Source organism: Cebus imitator, unplaced genomic scaffold (assembly GCF_001604975.1).
Source record: "Cebus imitator isolate Cc_AM_T3 unplaced genomic scaffold, Cebus_imitator-1.0 Scaffold129, whole genome shotgun sequence".
NCBI lineage: Eukaryota > Metazoa > Chordata > Mammalia > Primates > Cebidae > Cebus > Cebus imitator.
The window spans coordinates 4,787,364-4,809,935 of NW_016107444.1; the positions used below are offsets into that span (position 1 = coordinate 4,787,364).

Here is a 22,572-nt window from a genome sequence, read left to right on the forward strand (position 1 = left end):
AAAAAAAAAAAAAAAAAGTCAAAGGAATGAATAGACATTACTCAAAGAAGATATGCAAATGGTTAACTATGAAAAAAATGCTCAACATCACTAATCAGGGAAAGGCAAATTAAAACTATAATGAGATATCACTTCACATCTGTAAGAATGGCTATTACCAAAAAGATGAAAGATAACAAGGGCTGGTAAGGATGTTCAGAAAAGGGAACTCTTGCACACTGTTGAAGGGAATGTAAATTAGCACAGTCATTAGGAAAAACAGCATGAACATTCTTCAAAAGAATTAAAAATAGAAGTACCACATGATCAAGGAATTCAACTACTGAAATACATACATATGTTTTTCCAAAGGAAGTAAAATCAGGATGTTGAAATGTCTACACTCCCACGTTCACGGCAGCTTTCTTCACCACAGCCAAGACACAGAATCAACTCAACTGTCCACCAACAGAGGAATGGATCTCACAGACGTGGCAAATATACACAGGAAAACCTGTCATCAGCGGCAACATGGATGAACCTACAGGACGTTATGTTAAAGGAAATGTGCCCGGCACAGAAAGACAAACGTCATGCGGTCTCACTCACAGGTGGGAACTAAAACAGGTGAAGTCTGAGTGGAGAAGAGATGGTGGTTACCAGGGACTGGGGGTCAGGGGAAGACATTGGTCAAAGGATACAAAATTACATAGAAATAGGTATCAAGAGATCCTGTGTACACAGCGAGTATAGTTAATGAAAACTGTAGTCTTGAAAATTGGTAATAGTAGATTTCAAGTTTTCTCATCACAAAAACAAGGATGGGAGGTAACAGATACATTTATTAGCTCAATTTAGCCATTCCACAATGTATACATATTTCAAAACAATCTGTTATACACAATAAATGTATATAATTCTTATTTGCCAATTTAAAATTAAATTTTAAAATGTTTTTAAATGAAATTTTTTTAAGTTATGGGAAAATACCTAAATGCAACCTAATTTTTTTTTTTTTTTTGAGAGAGAGTCTCACTCTGTCACCAGGCTCGAGTGCAGTGGCACGATCTTGGCTCACTGCAACCTCTGCTTCCCAGGTTCCAACAATTCTCCAGCCTCATCCTCCCAAGTAGCTGGGACTACAGGCATGCGTCACCATGCCCAGCTAATATTTGTATTTTTAGTAGACATGGAGTTTCGTCATGATGGCCAGGTTGGTCTCGATCTCTTGACCTCGTGATCCAACCGCCTTGCCCTCCCAAAGTGCCAGGATTACAGGTGTGAGCCACCATACCAGCCAAATGCAACCTAAGGTTTTTAAAAGTAGAATATGAATCTATGGATACAGAATAGTCTCAAATGTATTTGTATATGTCACATATACGTTATAGATACATAAATAATTGTTTCTACAATACAAACACATCTATATGAATAGAAAACATAAGAAAACAAGAACAAGTTAACAATGGTTGTCTCCTAGTGTAGAGTTATAATTTTATTTTTTTCAAATTTCACAGTTTTCTACAACTTTCTTTAATAACCATAAATAATTAAAATTTAAAAACTTAAAGACATTTATTTAAGGTTATAAAAGGTCTACAAAGAAACAAAATTGACTTTAAAATGAAGTTAATTTTTAAAAGTAGCAATGTATGCTTTTCATGATAATTTTGTTAAGATCATTTCACATAATTCCAAAATGGGCACATAACTTTTGCTGAATAAAAAACTCAGTGAGTGAGAGAGATATCTTTTCACTTCAACAAATCTACTTAAATGTCTATGAATCACTAAGTAAAAAAAGAGGACATAGCAGTGTTTGTAACAACAATCCCTTCTGTGTAATTCTCGTAAAAATATATACATAGGCCCAGTGCAGTGGCTCACTCCTGTAATCCCAGCACGTGGGAGACCAAGGAGGGAAGATCACAAGGTCAAGAGTTCAAGACTGTCCTGGCCAACATGGTGAAACCGTCTCTACTAAAAATACAAAAATTAGCCGGGCGTGGTGGTGCGCACCTGTAATCTCAGCTACTCCAGAGGCTGAGGCAGGAGAATTGCTTGAATCCAGGAGGCAGAGGTTGCAGTGAGCCATGATTGCGCCACTGCACTTCAGCCTGGCAACAGAGCAAGACACCATCTCAAAATTAAAAAAAAAAATTAAAAATACACACATACACACACACACACACAATACACCCACACACACACAATACACCAATGCTGGTGATGTGAACACACACACACACACACACAAAATACAACAATGCTGGTGATGTGAATGACAATTTTTGAGGCAGAGGTCACCGGCAAGGACAAGCGTTGCTTCCTCTGGGAACCTGAGGAGGTATGCTTCTCTGCTTCTCTGCTTTTTCTGCCGTTCACTTCCCTCGGGACTTTGTAACCACTCACATGCACTACCTTTTTCTTATATATATATATATAAAAATGTAAGCTTGACTAAATGCTGAAATTATTTATTCTTTATTATGAAGAATTATGAGATTCTTTTAACTCATTTCCTACCTTATATTTCCCCTATTTAACTCTTTTTAAATCCCTACTAAATATTTCATTCATTTATCAATTTCAATGTCTTTTGATGTATTTCTTCCTTCTCATTCTCAGTGTAACAGGAAGTAACGAGGGGGGAGTGAGGACGGCATTGGACATTCAAGAAGAAGGGAACATGGAAATAGTCAGCGGCTGATGTGAATTTTAAGACAGACCAGTTATTTGCATTGTCCCCCCTCCCCACAGCCATATTTAGCCACTCCGAGCAAGGCTAGGGTAGGTGGAGACTTAAATTTAACTAGCATTAAAATTTGCCAGGGAGCCAGGTGCAGTGGCTCACGCCTGCAATCCCAGCACTTTGGGAGGCTGAGGTAGGCAGATCACTTGAGGTCAGGAGTTCAAGAGCAGCCTGGCCAACACGGTGAAATCCCATCTCTACAAAAAACACAACAATTAACTGTGAGTGGTGGCACACACCTGTAGTCCCAGCTACTTGGGAGGCTGAGGCATGAGAATTGCTGGAACCCGGGAAGCAGAGGTTGCAGTGAGCCGAGATCTCTCTGCTGCACCAGCCTGGGAGACAGAAAGAGACTCAAAAAAAAAAAAAAAAAAAAAAGTGCCAGAGGAAGACAAGGAAAGATCGGGAATGGGAGCTCCGATCTATGTGAGGCGGGGTTAATGCTGGACCAGGCGCCCTAGGCAGAGTAAGAGAACGTGAAGCAGCAGAGCCCTAGTAGGGCAGGGTAGAAACAGCTAGAAAGCAGGTAGAAAGCAGGTAGGAACAATTAAGTCTCAAAGGAGCTGAAGGGCTGCTGGGGTGGAGAGAAAAGGAGCTGACAATCAGGGCTGGTGGACCGACAGGGGATGCTGACAGTAAGGTCAAGTGTTTGACCATGGGGGCAGCCAGCAGACAGGAAGACAGACAAGCTCGTGGGGAGAGAGGCAGCCAGGGAGCTGTGAGGCTGAGGCACTGGGAGACCCCCCAGAGGGATATCGAATTCCCCACCCATGACGCAGGAGCCGCAAGGAGAGGCTCGTGGCGAGCCAAGTGCTAAAGGAATGCTGAGGAACAAGGGCCAATGACCCAGGAATCTGCAGATGGCCACAACACAGAGGATGACACTGTATCTTCTCACAGCACAAGCTTTAAAGCGGGGAGTTTCAGCAGGGGAGCAAAAAAAAGTAGCCACCCCCTGGCTGGGGCCACTGGCTAGGGAGTGCGGGCAGTGTGTCACGCTGTGTTTCATTCAGTGCTCCACAGCAGGGGCTGAAATGAGCTCCTTCAGCAACCGGGATGGAAGAAGGACAAGAACATCTGCTGGCAACAAATAAGGAAATATATACTATCATCTTTTGAAAAATACAAGAGTGCACTATCTCTGGCTTTCCTGCAGCTGAAGTCAGTGTCTATCAACAAACCAGCATTTCTTTACATAAAAATCTACAGAGGGCAGGAAGCATGTGCTTCCGGAGTTATTTACTGTAGAAACGATCACCACCACAGCCATTTTACTTGTATAAACTAACGAGGCCAGAACTTAGACACAACAAAGTCTGCTTCCCCTGATCATTAATCAAAAGCATTTTCACAAGGACATAAGAAATGCAGTGAATGTTAGGTTAATATATATCATGAGCTCTTGAAAATATTTCCTTAATTCACTACTTCCGATTTCCCAGCCCAATTCAGCGGAGGACCAAAAGAAGCGTGCTATTCGCCAGAGAACTTCCCCAGAGACTAGACTGCTGAATCCTGGAGAGGGAGCCCAGCAAGAAGGCAGGCTGCTTCTGCCAGTAAGAAGTGAAAACAGCCATCATCAGCTGGGTATCCTCTTTTGCTAGGACTCTTTCAAAGCTTGATAATGGTTTAAAATTGCTCTGCTGAATTGTTTCCAAATGCTAGTCTCCTTAAAATATGAGACAACCAAAACTTCATTTTCCTCGGGAAAACATTTTTACAAAAAATTAATTCCTGTATTTATGCCTCCATACATAAGAAGTATCCTGAATTTCCACCAAAAAAAAAAAAACAAAAGTCTGTAGGTCAACTAGGCAAACCATGCCCTAGTGGCATGATAAAACTGAAGTCAACGGGAAGCACAGTTCCAACGCCCCGGCTCCAGCCTGCTCCTTAAGAACCTTCTGACACGGAGACATCACAGCAACCCTGGCTGCCACCTCCCACCCACCCACAGCAGGCCGGCAGCTTGTAGAGAGCTGCCTCAGTGGAAGCCAAGAAGCTACTGGATTGTTGCTACTGGATACAGCTTCTAAAAGTGGACTGAGGTTGAATACCCCAAGTAAGTCATACCTTTAAAATATAAAAGGCCAATATGCCTGCCATAAGACAACCGCTACTCCACAAGATACATTTTGAGAAATACTGAAAATAACATTATCTCCGGGTGTACCAATAAGTCTTTCAAAACACAATGCTGGGCAAGGTAGCTCATGCCTGTAATCCCAGCGCTTTGGGAGGCCAAGGTGTGTGGATCACTTGAGTCTAGCAGTTCAAGACCAGCCCGGTCAAGATAGTGAAACCCCGTCTCTTCAAAAAAATTATCCAGGCATGGTGGCACACACCTGCAGTTCCAGCTACGTCAGGGGCTAAGGAGGGAGGACTGCCTGAGGCTGGGAGGAGGGGGCTGCAGTGAGCCTGACTGTGCCACTGCACTTCAGCCTGGGTGACAGAGCAAGACTCTGTCTCAAAAAAAGAAAAAAAAAAAAAAGAAAAGGAAAAAAATACACAAAGCTAAGTATGTAAATATAATAGACTATTTCCTCTATGTCACTAGAACCAAATAAGCACTATGCTCTGGACAGTTTTACACGATCATTCTGTGGACTGGGCTACAGAAGATTCATAACTGTGCATCCCCACCACTACCACCAAAAAAAGGAGGGAGGGAAGGGGAGGGGAGGGGAGGGGAGGGAAGGGGAGGGGAGGGGAGAAGGAAGGAAGGAAGCCTTTCCCTAAAAAAAAATTTTTAATTATTAAAACTCAAAAGGCTTTAATATGCTAATTTGCACTGTAAATTTCTAAGGGTCTCCGAGCATCGGTAAGGCACTGTAACCTGAATAACATTTTTGCTATCTTCTGGAACAGTTCGCAATCCGTATGGATAACTAAATCCAGGTCCTGAATTTTAGTCAGTAATCCTCTCCCTTTACTAGCCCTCCACCAGTTCCAACAACGCTGAGTATGCAAAAGGTGAGCACACAGTTAAGGCCAAGCAACAAACACAATAAGAAAAGTAATTCAAGAATTCTGGGATTGGCCATGACTCAAACTAGGAAAACAGACTGAAGAGAGGCAAAAAACTCATTCTGTTTCCCTCAACTTCCTCCAATTGGGTGAGACTATCAAGAAAAAAACTGCTAAAATTTTTTCAATATCTTAATGATCTCTAAACCAGCCAAGTTATTTTCCATTCCTAAAAGTGCCTATATTGAAAAGACCCAACGGAGCAGCCGCAGAAGAGTCTTCATGGACACTCATGTGGTCTCCTCCCTTGTCTCTGAACAAAGAATTATAAGGAGCAGATGAGTTCTCCCTAATATTCGTAGAACTTATGAAAGCCCATAAAGACTTTTCTGTTGGAAAAACTTGGTAATTACTTAAAAACCTGAAGCATGTTCAGTTAATGTAGGCAGAAGAAAATACTACACATGAAAAAAAAAGAGAGGGAGAAAGAACAAGACAGTTATACCTATCCCAAACACACACCGTGCCACAATACTCCATCGTGGCTGCTATGACAAAATTACCAATGTCAGGCATCAACATGCCAGTGCGATGGAATGGCAAATAGAAAATCATAGTCATGCTAAAATGATGCCTATGCTGTACTTAAAAACAGGTAAAAGGACGGTGGTAAATACAAATTCTCATCATTTGCAATTTCATAAATGTGGTACCAAAATTAGGCTTTCTAGAATTCAGGATTCGAAGTACTCAAATGATAAAAATTTAAAACTGAGCACAAAGGGACCTCTACTCCATTGCTTCCTAAAAATCAGCACTCGCCACTCACCATTCACACTTACAAACATCACACGTCACCCTATGATTAAATTTCTAGACAACAATATTCTCACTTGTGTGTGGCAATCTTTTTAAAAAAAAATTCCAAACCAACAATAAAATTAAGATGCTGACTTCATTTTCACTAGTTACATCTATGGCATTTTGAAAATCTCTGTTCAGTTTATTATGACTACCAAAGCAAGCCTGGAGAAGCTCTGTGACAAACGTTTTCGCCTTCCCTCTGGATGGCCCCTCATTGTATCAATCATATTCACTGTAGCCACTACTGGCAAGGGAAAAACATAACATAATTCATGACCCGTGAGCTAAATAAAAAGACAATTTTTGTGAGCAAAAATGGAAGTGAAAAATAATACAGTGATTTCTCATTTCTACCTGCATCCTCAAAATTAAAGAAGCAGCTGAACTGAGCTTAGCAGAGAGAAATGCCAGCAGAAGAAGAGATGCTGCACATGACTAAATCCAGGTCCTGAATTTCAGTCAATAATTCTCCCCCCTGACTAGTATTACTATTTACTTCTGACAACGTAAGCCGAAATAAATAACAATGATAACGTGTTCCCAGCATTCCATGGTCACCAGTTTTATTAAATTTTTTCGTGATGTTCAATACCAAAATCCGTGCAAGTGCTTCTGCGGGCATATTGACCCTATTTGGGCTGTCTCTGAACAAAATACATTATCAGGAGAGAATGTGTTTTCTCCAAATGTCAAATTTTATTACAGTCAACAGATAAAATATTAAAAGGTCACTTCCCTGGAGACAAATAAATACCAAGAGGATTTTTATATTACCTCATTCTGACACCAAATTCCACAAACAGTAGAGGCAGCCACATTTTTATTAGAAACAAGAAAAATGTAGTGTTACTCACAAGAATAGTTCCGTAGCTGAAAAGAAACTCTTCTGTTACAACCCGAGGTCGAAATACCTGTGTGATGACAGTTTCTGTAGATTAAATTCTGGAAGCTATGTACAATTTTAGTTCAGTAAAAAATGGAAAGTGTTTTGAGTCAAGGATTCTCAGCTCCAGTTTACAGAGAAAAGAGGCACTGGTGCCCTTTTCCTCCTCCCTTCGATCGTACCTGTGAAGTCACGAGGTGAAGCACCACGGGTGTCAGGGGCAGACACAGCTTCAGCTGCTTCACTTGAACTGTCGATGGGTGTTTACGTCCAGAAACATTAGCCAAGGCGTTCAGAATGTCACCTGGGAAGCACAGCCCAGAGCAAGTGTGCAGGTTAAAACCACAAATACTTAGGAGCCACTGGTCATTGCTTGAATACTAATGGGACTTCTAAGGTAATTAGTGTCCAGATAAAATAGCAGATATGCTTATTCACAAGGATTGAAATCACAACAAACACTTATGACCTCTTGGAACAGAATGTGACACTCGGCAAACACGCTATCAATGAACTCAATGTCTCGTGGAAATGAAAAATAAAATTTAATAAATTATAATAGTTTTAGAAATTTTTTTGTTATTTTCCAAATGTCAATCATGAGCACTTGTTACTTTTGCAAACAAGAAAATATATTTAAATAATAAGTGAATGGATTACAGAACACGACCTACAACTTTAAGAAAACAGAATACATTGGGAGTAAAAAGAGGTCAATTCCCAAAACTTCTCATTGGATGATAAATACAAAATAAATAAAACTTGTTTGTGGATATCAGAATCTTAACGTCAGATCCTAAAACAGGATAAGTCCAGTAATAAAGAATTCAGCTACCAACTGACCAAATTATAGCCTTCAGGTTGGAGGTAAAAACGCCTACAATTCGAAATAAATTTTCAGAGGCTCTATTTTCAGTCATCACTAGGCAAAAATAACCTCCTAAGTATTAGTAAAGAGCAAAAAGTTACTGTCAGTTGGTCTTGAAGATATTTTCATTACTTTGATTTAATATTCTGAATTCCTGAATCTAAGTAATCTCTACTATAACAGCTTGGATCAAATTTAACATTCTAAACATTTCTGGTTTACAGCTACATCTGCTGGAAAAGCATGGAATGGGATTTAAGCCGTATGTACATGCCCCTTAGCTTACTTAAATTTCTGTAAAAACAATGAAATATGGTATTTCTTTAGCTGTAATAAACATCCTTTGCCAATCATCATTAGAGATTTTTATCTTAAGATAAATTTTCAAACCAAAGAAAGTTTCAAACTTTAAACGAATATCAACATTCTTTCACATTGCAGTTGAATATTTAAAATTAAAATCCATGCATGTTTGTTCTCACTTACTGTGGGCGTTAAAAATGATTACATGGCAGAAGAAAATGGAAAATAACACAGACTGAGGAGGGTGAGTGGGTGTGGAGGGATGACAAAGAAAAGTGGGTCAAAGGGTGTGAGCACACAGCAAGACAGAAGAATAAATTCAAACCTGACAGCAGAGCAGGCACTGCAGTTAACAAAAAGGTATTGTAGGTGGGTGCTGGACACCCTCGATGTCCTGACTTGATCGCTATGTATTTGATACACAGAACAACATTTGTCACATACTCTACAAATTTGTACAAATACAAGAAAATCTTGTTTCAGCAAGGGGAAAAAATAAACAAAATCTATGAATTTTTAAAGTTTTTTTTAACAATAAATAAATTTGTGGCTTTAATTCCAAGAGAAAATTGGTCTGATTTAGGCAGAAAAAAATCTTAAGAAAAGTTGGCCCCAAATACATCAGTCCAATTTTAAGCAATTAAAACACTTTTCTCAAATTGCCAGTTTACCTCAGATCACACCTTAATGTGACATTGTGTCATCAGGCCTCATCATGTCATTGATGCAAAACAACTACAAAAGCAGATAAAGCAAATTTAAATCTTGAAACTACACATTCATGAAAAGGTGTCTTTGCCTTCAGGAACAGACAAGTAAGAATTAAAAAAGAACTGGTGCCTAAAAGCCAGGTCTTAGAAAGGTGAGCAGAAACGGGGCCTGTGGACGAGACTCCGATTTACCCAGGATGCGTGGCAGCTCCTGCACGATGTGACAGATGAGAAGGTCCAGGCACTTGGACAGGTATTCATTGCCGCCTTGCTGCTCCTTGCCTGGAGTGGTCTTTCTGCTGTCTCTCTCGATGTACATCACCAGTCTACACGGAGGAAAGTGCAGAGATTACCTCTCACGATAGAACACTTGATAGCGTCTGTCCGAAAATGCCGCCACGGCGAGGGTCCTGGAGGGCGCCCGTCCAGTCATATTGATGTTCAGATTTGCAGCACAATTCGGGCACAATTTTTGCCTCGGAAAACTTAAAACATTTGTGGAGAAAGAAAATGGGGCAACTTTGAATTTCTCTGCTAATGTCCTGATTTCATTTGCCTTGGCCAATGAAAACAAACACCATTCTCCAGGTGATAAATGAAAGGCAAAGAGATGTGTGGGCAGAAGAGGGCTCCCTACGTCTCAGAGGTTCAAAGCAGAACCACAGGTTAACTGCACATTTGTTTATCATTAGCAGTGAACTTGCTTGGGAACCTGGATGATTCACATGAATTTCAATTCTCTCGGCAAACTGTGTACCTAAGTCCACAGAAAAGGTTTCATTTTAACAGCAGGTGATACAGATGGAAGATGCTAAATGCCTGGCTCTCACATGTCTCTTTACTGCTAGTGTTATGATGCCCCCTTTTAAAGTTAACTTACGTCTTCTTTGAAACCAGTGGCATTCTTCAGACATTCACTTGTGAACTAACCGCTTCCCACCCAGAACTAGGGGGTCTGCTGGCCCATCACCTTAGACATTTAAGATGTTACCACAAACTTTCAGGTCCTCTCCCCACTTTCTCCCCTTTGCTGGATGTAGTCATCATTTTCTCAAGTTCCCATTCCCCACAGCTCCCTCTTGGGAAACAAGTCCACGGATTTCATCACGCACAAGTCCCTTTAAGGCAATCTCCGTGGTCACTGTCATCCATCCACCCATTTCTGTTATTCTCACCCATCCAGCCAACTTTTACTTCTCAGAGAGAACTTCCAACCGATTCCCCTTGTAAACTGGAGTTGTACTCGTAATACACACACGTACGTAAAATGTATTGAAATCTTGACACTTAGCATGGATGTGGCTCTCTCAATAAATTTATTCACGTATTTGCATTTCAGTGTATTACCGTTCAGAACCCATTAGTGAACGTGTGAGGACAAACTCGAATCAGGAAGTTGGCCTTGATGCTGTATCCGTCAGTGAGCACCCTCTGTTCTAGTCGCTGATTATGTGGCTAGAGCCATAATCACCGTTCAACCTAGTTGTTCCTCATCCACCTTCAATCTGACTTTCTCTCTCATCGCTGTCTCTAAGGTCACACGACATCAAATCCGACGGGCCTTCATCAGCCTTCACCTATACAAGTCAGCAGCATTCAACACTGCTGCCACCCCGCTGCTCCTGTCACAACATCCTACTTTAGTAGTTTTCTTCTGGGTTTCCCTGGTTGTTCCTTCTCCGTGTCTTTTGCTGGTTCACACACTTTTCTTTTTTTTGAGGCAGAGTTTCACTCTTGTTGCCCAGGCTGGAGTGCAATGGCACAATCTCAGCTGACTGAAACCTCCACCTCCCAGGTTCAAGCAATTCTTCTGCCTCAGCCTCCCAAATAACTGATTACAGGTGCTACTGGGATACACCACCACGCCCAGCTAATTTTTTTGTATTTTTAGCAGAAATGGAGTTTCACCCTGTTAGCCAGGCTGGTCTCGAACTCCTGACATCATGTGATCTGCCTGCCTCGGCCTCCCAGAGTGCTGGGATTACAGGCACAAGCCACTGGGCCCGGCCAGTTCACGCTCTTAAATGCTGAAGTTTATCAAGACTGAGTTCTAGGCCCATAGCTATCCTCTAACTGTTTAACCCGGGCTATCTAATTCCTACCAATGATTTAAATTACCACTTTTCTATACACATAATCTCCCAATTATATATCTGGAGCTCAAACCCAGTCTCTAAGTTATATACCAATATATTCAACTGCTGACTTGACATCTGCTTTTAGCTGTCTTAAAGGCACTTCAAACCCCACATCCAGAATAAACGTCATCATCTCACCAAACCCGGCTGTCTTCCAGGGCACAGTATCCCACTGTTTCGCATCACTCACTACCTCATTAAACAAACCAGAAACCCAGGAGAGTCATCCTTAACGCCTCCTTTTCTCTCACTTCCCATATTAAATCGATTATTGAATATTCTTCAAACTCTTTCACTTCTCCACTCCAAACCAAGAGCGAGCGACCATATTCCCCCCTCCTGGCCTCTTACAATAGCCTTCCAGCTAACTAGTCCATCCGCTTCTCCTCTGTCATTCCAATCCTTGCACACCCTACATCTAAACTCATCTCCTCCCTTAGGTCACTCCCCTATTAAAACCCTTCCAAGGCATCTCACTGTTCCTCAGATGGGAGTCCTTAAAGCTCCCTGTCGCGACCTACAGGGCCTGGCCCCCATCACCTCCCCAGTTTCATCTTTCCTGCCGTCCCTCCAGTCACCCTGGGTTCTTTGTCCCTTATACACAGTACCTCCCCCCACAACAAGCCACTGCCTCTGCCTACATGGCTCTTCTCTTCTCACCTTGCCCATAAATCCACACGCATATTTCATAAATCGCTGCAGTCTCCGATGACTTCCTTAAGCTAAAGCCCTCTATGGTTCCATCTCATAGCATGGAGGAGCTACCCAGGTGCAATTGTATAAGATATTTTTGAGTATTTGATAATGTTTGCCATCCCAGTAAACTTAAAAATACCTAAGGGCAAGGACTATATCTGATTCTTCTCAGCATGGCCTTTCACTTCTGGGCACAGCTCCTCACTCTGATTAAGTGTTCAGTACGTATCAGCTGAGTCGGTAAATAATGCTGTTGAAACTGTCATAAAGTTCTATCTAGTTCTCTACCGCAATTCCTTGGTTCTCATTAATCCCACGGCCCGTTTCTTAATTCTGCTGTTTGCTGTGTGTTTGCTTAAAATTTATACCACTGGATTACATAAAAATAAAAAAACTTTCACCTAGAAAAAAACACCAGAAGCGAAATCAAAAGACCAACTGGAGAAAAGACTTTCCATTCCATATCACAAAAGGTTAACGCCGTGTATGTGTACACACATATGCCCCTAGATAATAATTAAACAAAGACTAGCAAAACAAGAGGAAAAAATGAGCAGGGACTAGGAAAAGGCGCTACACACAGAAGAAAATATAAAGGGTTCGAGAAAAAGACGCTCCATTTTGCTCATACTGAAAGAGATACACATAAAATGGCATATATTTTTACCGCATGAGACCAAAACTCAGAAAATTTGAAGACAAAGAAGCCATCGAGACCCTGGGAATACTGACACTCTAGCACATTGCTATTGGATACGAAATCAAGTATGAATCCCAGGCAGGAGGGAGTGAGCTGGCAACATCTTGAAAATTAATAATGTACTAATTTCACCCCTAGGAAGAAAGTATTCTATAGATATAATTGTACATATATGACATGATACGTACATATAGTTTGCAATTTATAACATCAAAACATTGGGTTGGAAGGTATCTAGCAAAAGGGGACTGGCGAAGTAAAATATGGTACATAATTAGAATGTGGGTATCAAAAAGAAGCAGCTCTTCATACACGATATCAAAAAACCACAAGATATCTTTTTAAGTAAAATAAGGAAGGTTCAAAATAGAAAACTTTTGCTTATATAAACAGAGAGAAATAATCAACATTCATATTTGCTTAGATTTTTTAAAAATCCAGCAGGATAAATGAGCTAATAACGATGCTTAATTTTACATGGTGGTAATCTAGGGTAATGAAGTACAGGTGAGAAGTTTTCACTTTGATTTTTTTTGTTTTGTTTTGTTTTTTTTGTTTTTGAACCATGAGTAGACATTACCTACTCAAAGCTTTCAGTGTAAGTTATTTTTCTTTTGAGGCAGAGTCCCACTCTGTCACCCAGGCTGGAGTGCAGTGCCACGATCTCAGCTCACTGCAACCTCTGCCGCATGGGTTCAAGCGATTCTCCTGCCTCGGCCTCCTGAGTAGCTGGGATTATAGGCACCTGCCACCGCACCCAGCTAAGTGCTGTATTTTTAGCAGAGTTTTGTCATTTTGGCCAGGCTGGTCTTGAACTCCTGACCTTGTGATCCACCCACCTCGGCCTCCCAAAGTGCTGAGATTACAGGCATGAGCCACCATGCCCGCACAATGATTTTAAACATTAAGTGATATTGTTGTCCTACAGACCCTTTTTAAAAACATTTTTTAGGTGATTAATGCTTAATTTCCTAGGATACCCTACCAAATAATAAATGCTGAGTGCAAGGCAAACAGACAACCACATTTGTAAGATTTATGCTTTCTCACGGTGTCAAGTGTCAGGCTGACTTTACAAAAGAAGCAAACCGACAGTGCTCCAGCAGTACCCCAAAACTTTACTGTGGCTGTGTCCATTACGATTCCTGGATTCCTTCCTTCAGCAGGGTCAAATCTTTTGCTTTGACTATAACGAAACAGAGATGCCAACCAAACTTGGAAGCAATTCTCAGCTGCTGCACTTCCTGACAGTGTGATCTTGTACAAATTAAGCTCTTACAAACTTCAGTTTTCTAATTACAAAATGAGATGAGAATTCCCGCCTCACAGGACGGCTGTGAGGGAGTCAATGCGTATGTAAATACTCAAGAAGCCGTAGCTGCTACTATCAGCACCCACAGCCTTGGGATACGGCTTTCTTGAGTGCACAGATCTTAGGAGAAAATCCCTAGAGAAGGCTAACGCTCCACTTCTCATCCCATTCTGAGTCACGAATCACCATGGTCAAAAGCCCTGCCCCACTTCTGCATTTGAAGCACTGCCTCAACTTACTAAAATGAAGGAGAGCCGGACATCTCTTCAGAGATGAGATAGAATTTGATGCCACGAAAATTCTTCTACTCCTTTTGATATAGGAAGAACAGAAACATATTCTTTAAGGACGTAATTAGGTTTGTCTTCATTAAACACGCAGAATATATAACCGCTTATTTACCCATCATTCTACTGAAAGACATGATGGGTGCTTTCAGCTTTTGTTCTCAAAAAAGCAATGCTTGAGGAACACTGCTTTATCTGTCTCCTGGTGCACATGTGCAAGAGCTGCTAGGGTGCACAGGAATAGAAACTCAAGCATTCAACTCCACAACCCTGCCAAACTGGCTTCCAAAGTGGTTGTCCCAATTTATTCCCACCAACAGTGCATGTGTTCCCTCGGAGTTACAACCTCACCAATCCCTAATGGTATTAGATTTAATTTCTACCTATCTAACTATGGGGTCTAAAGTGATACCTTGTAGTCTTAATTTGAATTCTCATAATTATTAATGACAGTGAGAATATTTTGGTAGTTATCTGCTGTTCATGTTTCCTCTTTTCTGAGGAAAATGAGAAAATATGAAAAGAGAAAATATGAAAAGAGAAAATATGCACAGCAAATCCCTGAAAATGCCTATTTCTGAAACGCCTGTTCAGGTCTTTTGCCCCATTGGGTTACTGATCTTTTGTTATCGATTCGGAGGTCTGGATCTTTTCTCTTCTTTCTCCTCGTCCCCTTCTTCAGCCTCTTTCTTCCTTCTTCCCGTTTCTCCTTCTCTTCCTCCTCATGTCTTTCACACTGAAGTCCTCAATCCACTGGAAACTGATTTATCATGTGGACTGAAGTGGGAATCTAATTCCAACGTTTTTCCAAGTGGACGAGCATTTGTCTGATACTGTTTATTGAAAAGTTCTTTCTAAAACTAGGGGTGAGGAAGGAGGAGTAAAAGATCAAATATCTGACAAAATCTGATTAAAAAGTAGTTTGAACCTTAAATTACCTCCTTTAGCCAATATATGTAGGTAACTACCACCAGGCTTGTGTTCAGGCAAAAGTCTGAATATTTATTCTCTAGAGAAAATAAAATAAAAGCCATCTGGACTGGGAAGTAGCAGACCAAGTTTAAGAGACGACTACTAAACTGCAAATAGGGAGACTGGGTGGATTCACACACAGCAAACACTGAAACTTCAGCCCCCTGGGTCCAGTGGGCTCCTGGGACCCTGGCAGCCTACTCATTTCCTCCCAAGCACGCGACTGCGACACTCTTCACATGTTCTTCTTTGGCAAAACTAAATAGCCCAAGAGAAACAGCCAGAGATATTCATGCTGAACTTTACATTAAACATGCCCGTACAGATGATCCTAGTGTGAAGCTCAAAGTCAACATTCACCAACATACTGAGAACTTCTAAAAATAGGCTGTCAATCCTTCAACTCTTAATCATAAGGAGATGAAACATTACCAAATAGCTGAAAGCCTGGCTTATCTGCTCTATATTTATGTCTGCTCATATTCATCCACATTCTTTTTCATTGCTGTGTAGTGTTCCAGTATGTGAATATACGGTAATTTTCTTATCTATTTTGTTGTGGATGAACATTTGGGCTATTTCAATTTATGAACAGGGATAAGCACAACTAATGCTGGATGCATGCAAACATTTCTATTGGATACACACTTGGAAGTAAAACTGCTGTGTCACAACGCATGCCTCCATTCTGTTTCATAGACACTGATGAACAGCTTTCTAAAGTGATCATTATGTTGATTTATACTCCAACAGGTAGATAGAAGAATTCAGGTTCTTCTACATCCTTGCCAAAACCCCACATTATCAGACTTTTAAATCCTAGCCATTCTGGTGGGCACACATTGGTACCTCATTGTGACTAAACTAAATTTTCCTGATGACTCGTCAGGTTAAGCATCGTTTCAGGTGTTAATTGGCCACCTGGAGGTAGCCAGTTTGTGAAGTGCCTGTGCAAGTCTTGTGCTCATTTTTCTATTGGGTCATCTGTCCGATTTTCCTTGATGAAACAGGTGTGTACACATTTCTCTTGAGACCACTAATGATGATACTTGTCATTTATATATGCCTCTTACTCTGTGGCTTATGTTTCTACTCTTTTAGTCATGCCTTTGAGTGAATCATCATTTTAAGGTAGCCTAATTTATCAATATTTTCCTTTCTGACAATGCTTTTGTGTTCTGTTAAAAAAAATTTTCCATCTACACAAAAGTCATGAAGATATCTTCATATGCTATCTACCAGAAGCTTTACTGCTTTACCTTTACAAATTTAAACAGAAAATCATAAAATCTACCTGTATTGATCTTCGGTACAGTACAGCTTAGGAGTAAAGTTTTCATTTTTCCTATATTGATATCCAAATGGTCTATTACCATTTATTGTAAAAAAAAAAAAAAAAAACACCACTTCCTCACTCTTTTCCTCTGTATCTCTCCAGCACTTCTCCATGTCTTTTATACCTCTGTCTCTCCACACTGATCTCAGACTTCTGCTACATATTATTTCTCTGCTTAGGTCAGTCTAATCTGTTAACCAAATCCACAGAGTTTTTACTTAAAACTCAGTTACTGTATTTTTTCGTTCTAGAATATCCATTTGGGTTTTTTTAATAGCTCTAGTTCTCCACTGAAATCTTTAATCTTTCAAATTCCTTGACTATATTAATCACAGTTATTGTAAAGTCTGTATCTGATAACTCCATTGCCTGTATTCCCTGAGGATGCTGTCTCTCTTGTTGATCTTACTGCTTTTATTCATCTTATCCTGTCTCCTCATAGGCCTGATTACTTTCTGTTGAGAATTAGACTCTATACCTGAAAACCAGGGAGATATTCTGAGGTCTGGAGTTAGGGTTAGACCTATCCACACAGGATTAACATTTGCTTCTGGAAGGCAGCTAGAACACCAAACAATCTAGATCATCTTAATCCAAACAGAGACTGAGATGACTCAAAAATATGCTTCTCTCCCTGTCTTAGGAAATCCTCTATATCAATAACAGCTACCCCAGAAACAGAAAATAGAAATGTTATCTTTTGGCAGTCAGGGAATCCCAAAGAAATCCTCTCCAAATGTGCAGAGTATTAAAAAAAAGCAAATTCACACTTGTCTATAAGGAATCAGTTTTTCTCTGAAGTTTAAATTATCCATTATAAAATTTGATAATGTGTTGCTTAACTACCATGGTTTGAAATATCTTTTACTTGAGGCAAAAACTATTCAAATCATTTTCAAACACTAGTACAGACTGTTAATACGTAAGAAAATATCCATTACATCTGCTGGGGGAAATAAAAGACTAATGGGATCCATAACAATATAAACCTAACTCCAGAATGATGCTCCATTTCTTCATGCTGTCCCCAATGCCTCCCCATTACAAGATGTGTTTTCACAGGCTACCGTAGAATAAACTGACTTTACTGACAAGAGAACATTATTTTCTAAAAGAATTCACATTCTATAAAGGAGATAAAATGTGGAAACATTTGAGCACAGCGTCCACAAATACTTCACAAGCATTCTACCAAAGGCAGCAAATGCTATTTCTCGGTGTTCTACAGGGTGTATCAAGTTAAAGAGAGAACACAGTGAATAGAAATCCAAATAAACTGCAATAAACAACATCAATTCTCCTTTGTGTCCCTGACTATCTTTTTTTCTGTTTGTTTAATGGAGTCTCGCTCCGTCGCCCAGGCTGGAATGCAGTGGCATGATCTCAGCTCACTGCAACCACCACCTCCTCCTGGGTTCCAGCGATTCTCCTGGCTCACCTGGCAGCTGTGATTACACGTGCGCCACCACACCAGGCTAATTTTTGTATTTTTATTTTGTTTTATTTGTTTCATTTATTTTTTGTATTTTTAATAGAGACAGGGTTTCACCATGTTGACGAGGCTGATCTCGAACTCCTGACCTAAAGTGATCTGCCCGCTTCTGCCTCCCAAACTGCTGGGATTACAGGCATGAGCCACCGCCCCAGCCAACTATCTGTAACAGTATTATTTCTCCCCAAAACATACCCGTTCCCAAACTACTGTCACTCCAACCCCTGCATTTCTCTCCATTTATCTCCCTGATTCATTCTGCCCAATCTGACCACAGTTTTCTTACTCTTACCACCACAGGAATCCTATGCTTAATAAACATACATCCGCCTTTAGGTAACTCTGATCCGCCTTCTATTAAGACCTGCTGCTATGCCTCCATGATTCTAAGGCCAAGCTCACCAAGTCCTCTGTGTATATCTACACCGGTACAATGTCTATGGCAAAACGAGTTGACTGAGTGCAAGGAGGACGTTATCAGTTTATTCATTCAATAAATAAACGGTGTCTACTATGTGCTAAGCATTTTTCTAGTTAATGTATATACAACCCATGGAGTGTATATTCAAGTGCAATCAAACAGACAGCAAATAAGCAACTGGAAAATAGCTTAGGTGGTGACAAGTCCTATGGAGAAAATTACAGAAGAGTAAGAAAACTAGTCTCTTGCCAGAGAAAACCTCTCTGACAGGATGTCAGCTAGGCAAAGACCAGAAGGGGTAAAACAAGCATGCAAAGTGGACAAAACATCCCAGATAATTGGTAAGCCACATGCAACATCCTACAGGCAGACCCAGGCTTGCTGTGTAGCTACAGCTTGGCATAAGAAAGATCCAAGAGGTAACCAGGCTCCAAGCCACGAAGGGGCTTGCATGCCATGGTAAGAAGCTTGAATTTTACTCCCAAGGAGGCAGGCATCATCTGATACGTGGTTAAAAAAAGAGAAGCAACTTGTAACAGTTTGGATGAAAAGTCATGGCGGCTTTGCTTAGTGTGGTAGTGGGGAAACGGTGTGAACTGATGAGATCATGGATCTCTTTTCATAGTACAGATAATTAGATTTGCTGTTGATTGGATATGAGATGACGACGGACCAAAATGATAACAGTGGGAGCTGTAAGATGTGGTTGGATTGTTTTTGTTTTTAAGGAACAGCCATTAAGATGAAGAGTGAGAAAAAAGAGAAATCAAGAATAATTCCATGCAACTAAGCAACTGGAATAACAGAGCTACCATTTACTAAAATAGATAAAGACTGCCAGAATAGCAAGTCTGGGGCAGAAAAACATGATCCAACATTAAAGTTTCCGTATCACATGGAAAGTTGGTATGTAAGTGTGAGTGTGAGAAAAGGCTTGGGCTGATGAAAGTAATCTGAGAGTAGCCACAGATGGATGGTATTTAAGGCAATCGTCTTGGTCCATCTGTGTTGCTATAAAGCAATACCTGGGGTTGGGTAATATAAAGAAAATAATGTGTGTTTGGCTCATGATTCTGAAGTCTGTAAAAGTTCAAGATTGAGTAGCTGCATCTGGCAAGGATCACAGGCTGCTTCCACTCATGGTGGAAGGCAAAGGGGAGCCAGGGTGTGCAGAGGTCACATGGGAAGGGAGGAAGCAAAAGAGAGAGGGGGTGGGTACAGGTTCTTTTTAATAACCAGCTCTGGCAAGACCTAACAGAGTAAGGACAGTCCCCAGTCATTCATGAGGGATCCGTCCTCACGACCCAAACACCTGCGATTAGCCCCACCTCCAACACTGCAGATCAAATTTGGAGGTCTGAGGAACGAGCGTCCAAACTCTAGAAGCCATTAGATTAAATGAGATCACCTGGGGAGTGAACGCCCAATGACTGGGTCATGGAATTACTAGAAAGGCTAAGACGATGAAGAAGGACCAGCAGAGGGAATGAGGAAGAGTGACGAGTGAAAAGTGAAGAAAACCCAAAAAAACTGCCCTGGGTGTCACGAAAGTACTTCAAGAAGGAAGGCAGTGGAATTCTAGTTTCTGGTAAATGTGAATTAGGTTATTCAGACAGACATCCCTACTATAAATCAAACAAAAATGAAAAGACATATATATCCACTTAGCATATAAGTATACACATATATAATGTATATCCACTTGATACATAATCACACCAAACTACTGTGGCTTATAAACAAACACGCAACGCCTACGATGACTGTCTGATGTCATGTAAGAATGTGCAGTTTTATAGTGACGTCACCAAGATGGCTGACTGGAGGTGCCTGATACTCATGACCCCAACTCCCACAAAAAAAGACCAGAACAATGAATTAATAACTCCATTTTGACTCAAGTATCTGAAGGAGAACACTGAAGTACAGTGGCAGAGTGGAAGACTCAGACGGCCGGGCGGAGAAGGAGTGCAGACACCCTGCTCTCTGCCACCCTGTCTCCCCAGCTGGGATCAACTCAGAACCATGAGGAAATTCCCCCTACAAGAAAAAGGTAAGCGTGGAGCCCCCAGTAGCTCCTATCAACATCACAAAGACCTGCAGTTTTTGTTGCCGAAGAATCTTGCACTCCTCATGGGCCCCAGTCCCTGCTGAGGAAGCTGCCCGGAGTCCACATGGCTACACCGTGCCAGAGAAGAGGCTGACATTGTGCCCTATTTTCCCCCGCCCCAAGCTGCCGCTGCACAGTGCCATCTTGACACTGGGGCTGCTGCGGGAGTGTTCCTGCCCCGGGAGCCAACAGCCACTGTGACTCCCCACCCTAAAGGCTCCACCGCACTCAACAGTCCTGCAGCCCCTTGGAGCAAACAAGCCTGCCAATCTGCTCCCACAGGAACAATGCCTGATCTACCATGTAACAAATTCCATTCCCTCTTGGCATGACACCAGACACAGCTTGTTCCACCTCCAAAGGTAGGGAAGCAGCTGAGCCGCCAGTCAGCCAGCCCTGCACTCCCTTGGTGCGGTGCATGAAAGGGCCTGCCACCCCTCCCTCAGGGAAGCAGTCCAAGCTGGCAGACCAGCTGCCCAAACTCCTGCAGCCCAAGTCGCTGAGGAACTCACACACATTGTAAACACTGACTATAGCCGAAGAAACTACGCAAAGACTGCACTACTGCACCTACTCAACACCAAAGCTAACAAATCCAACACATAGGACGGATTTTCAAAATTAGATTAAGTGTGTTTTCTGACTATAATGAAATAAGACTAAAAATCAGTAACAGGAGGAACTCTTTAAGCTATACAAATACATGGAAATTAAACAATATACTCTTGAACAACAGAAGGGTCAAGGAAGAATTTTTCTTTACATTTAAAAATTTAAAAATTCTCTGATACAAATAAAAATAGAAACACAATATACTAAAACCTATGGGATACAGCAAAAGCAGTTGTAACAGGGAAGTTTAGAGCAATAAATGCCCACATCAAAACATCAGAAAGATCTCAAACAACGTAACATTACATATACTTCAAGGAACAAGAAAAACAACAACCAACTAGACCCAACATCAGCAGAAGAAAAGAGGTGCCACAGAGCAGAAATAAATGAAATGGAGACTTTTTCAAAGTACAAAAGGTCAGCAAATAGAGTTGGTGCTTTGAAAATATAACAAACGTTCGGCAGACAAAGAAAAACAGAGAGAAGATTCAAATAAATGAATTCAGAGATTTTAAAAAGTAGACATTACAATGGATGTCACAGACTAAAAAGAATCATAAGACTATTATGAACAACTATACACCAAACAGTTGAAAAATCTGTGAAAAATAGACAAATACCTGGACACAGTCTATCAAAATTGAATCATGAAGAAATAAAAAGTATGAAGAGACCAATAATAAGACCGAAGCAGTAATAAAGTCTCCCATCAAAGAAAAGTCCAGAGCCTGAAGCCTTCACTGCTGAATACTATGAAACATTTAAAGAAGAACTAACACTAATCCTTTTCAAAGTACTCCAAAAAACTGCAGAGGAAGAAGTCTTTCAAACTCATTCTACATGGCCAGTATATCACCCTAATAGGAAAACCAGAGAAGGAAACTTTAGGCCAATATCTCCAATGAAAAGTCATTCACCATAATCAAGTGTAATTCATCACAGGGATGCAAGGATGGTTTAACATATGCAAATCAATAAATGTGATGCATCACATTAACAAAATCAAAATGATTTCAATACAGGCAGGGAAAACACTTGATAAAAGTCAACATCCTTCAAAATAAAAACTCTCAACAAATTAGGTATAGAGGAATGTTTGTACCTCAACACAATAATGGCCATATATGACAAACCCACAGCTAACATAATACCTGAATAGCAAAA

The 22,572-nt window shown here is 40.8% G+C and overlaps 1 protein-coding gene and 1 long non-coding RNA gene across 9 annotated transcripts in view; one reads left to right on the forward strand and one right to left on the reverse strand.

Annotated features, from left to right (window-relative positions):
- ULK4 (unc-51 like kinase 4) overlaps positions 1 to 22,572 on the reverse strand; it is a 620,462-nt gene that overhangs the window by 422,120 nt on the left and 175,770 nt on the right. For all 8 annotated transcript variants that reach the window (XR_005202208.1, XM_037742907.1, XM_037742908.1 and 5 more), the window contains 3 exons: positions 9,522 to 9,655; positions 7,631 to 7,752; positions 7,420 to 7,476 (listed from right to left, as the gene is read on the reverse strand). Coding sequence is in view for 7 of the 8 variants with exons in the window: in XM_037742907.1 (XP_037598835.1) it covers positions 7,420 to 7,476; positions 7,631 to 7,752; positions 9,522 to 9,655 (313 nt within the window). In the remaining variant the exon portion in view is untranslated. The remainder of the gene's footprint in view (positions 1 to 7,419; positions 7,477 to 7,630; positions 7,753 to 9,521; positions 9,656 to 22,572) is intronic.
- LOC108312811 overlaps positions 1 to 22,572 on the forward strand; it is a 420,933-nt gene that overhangs the window by 372,240 nt on the left and 26,121 nt on the right. The gene's annotated exons all lie outside the window — the stretch shown is intronic.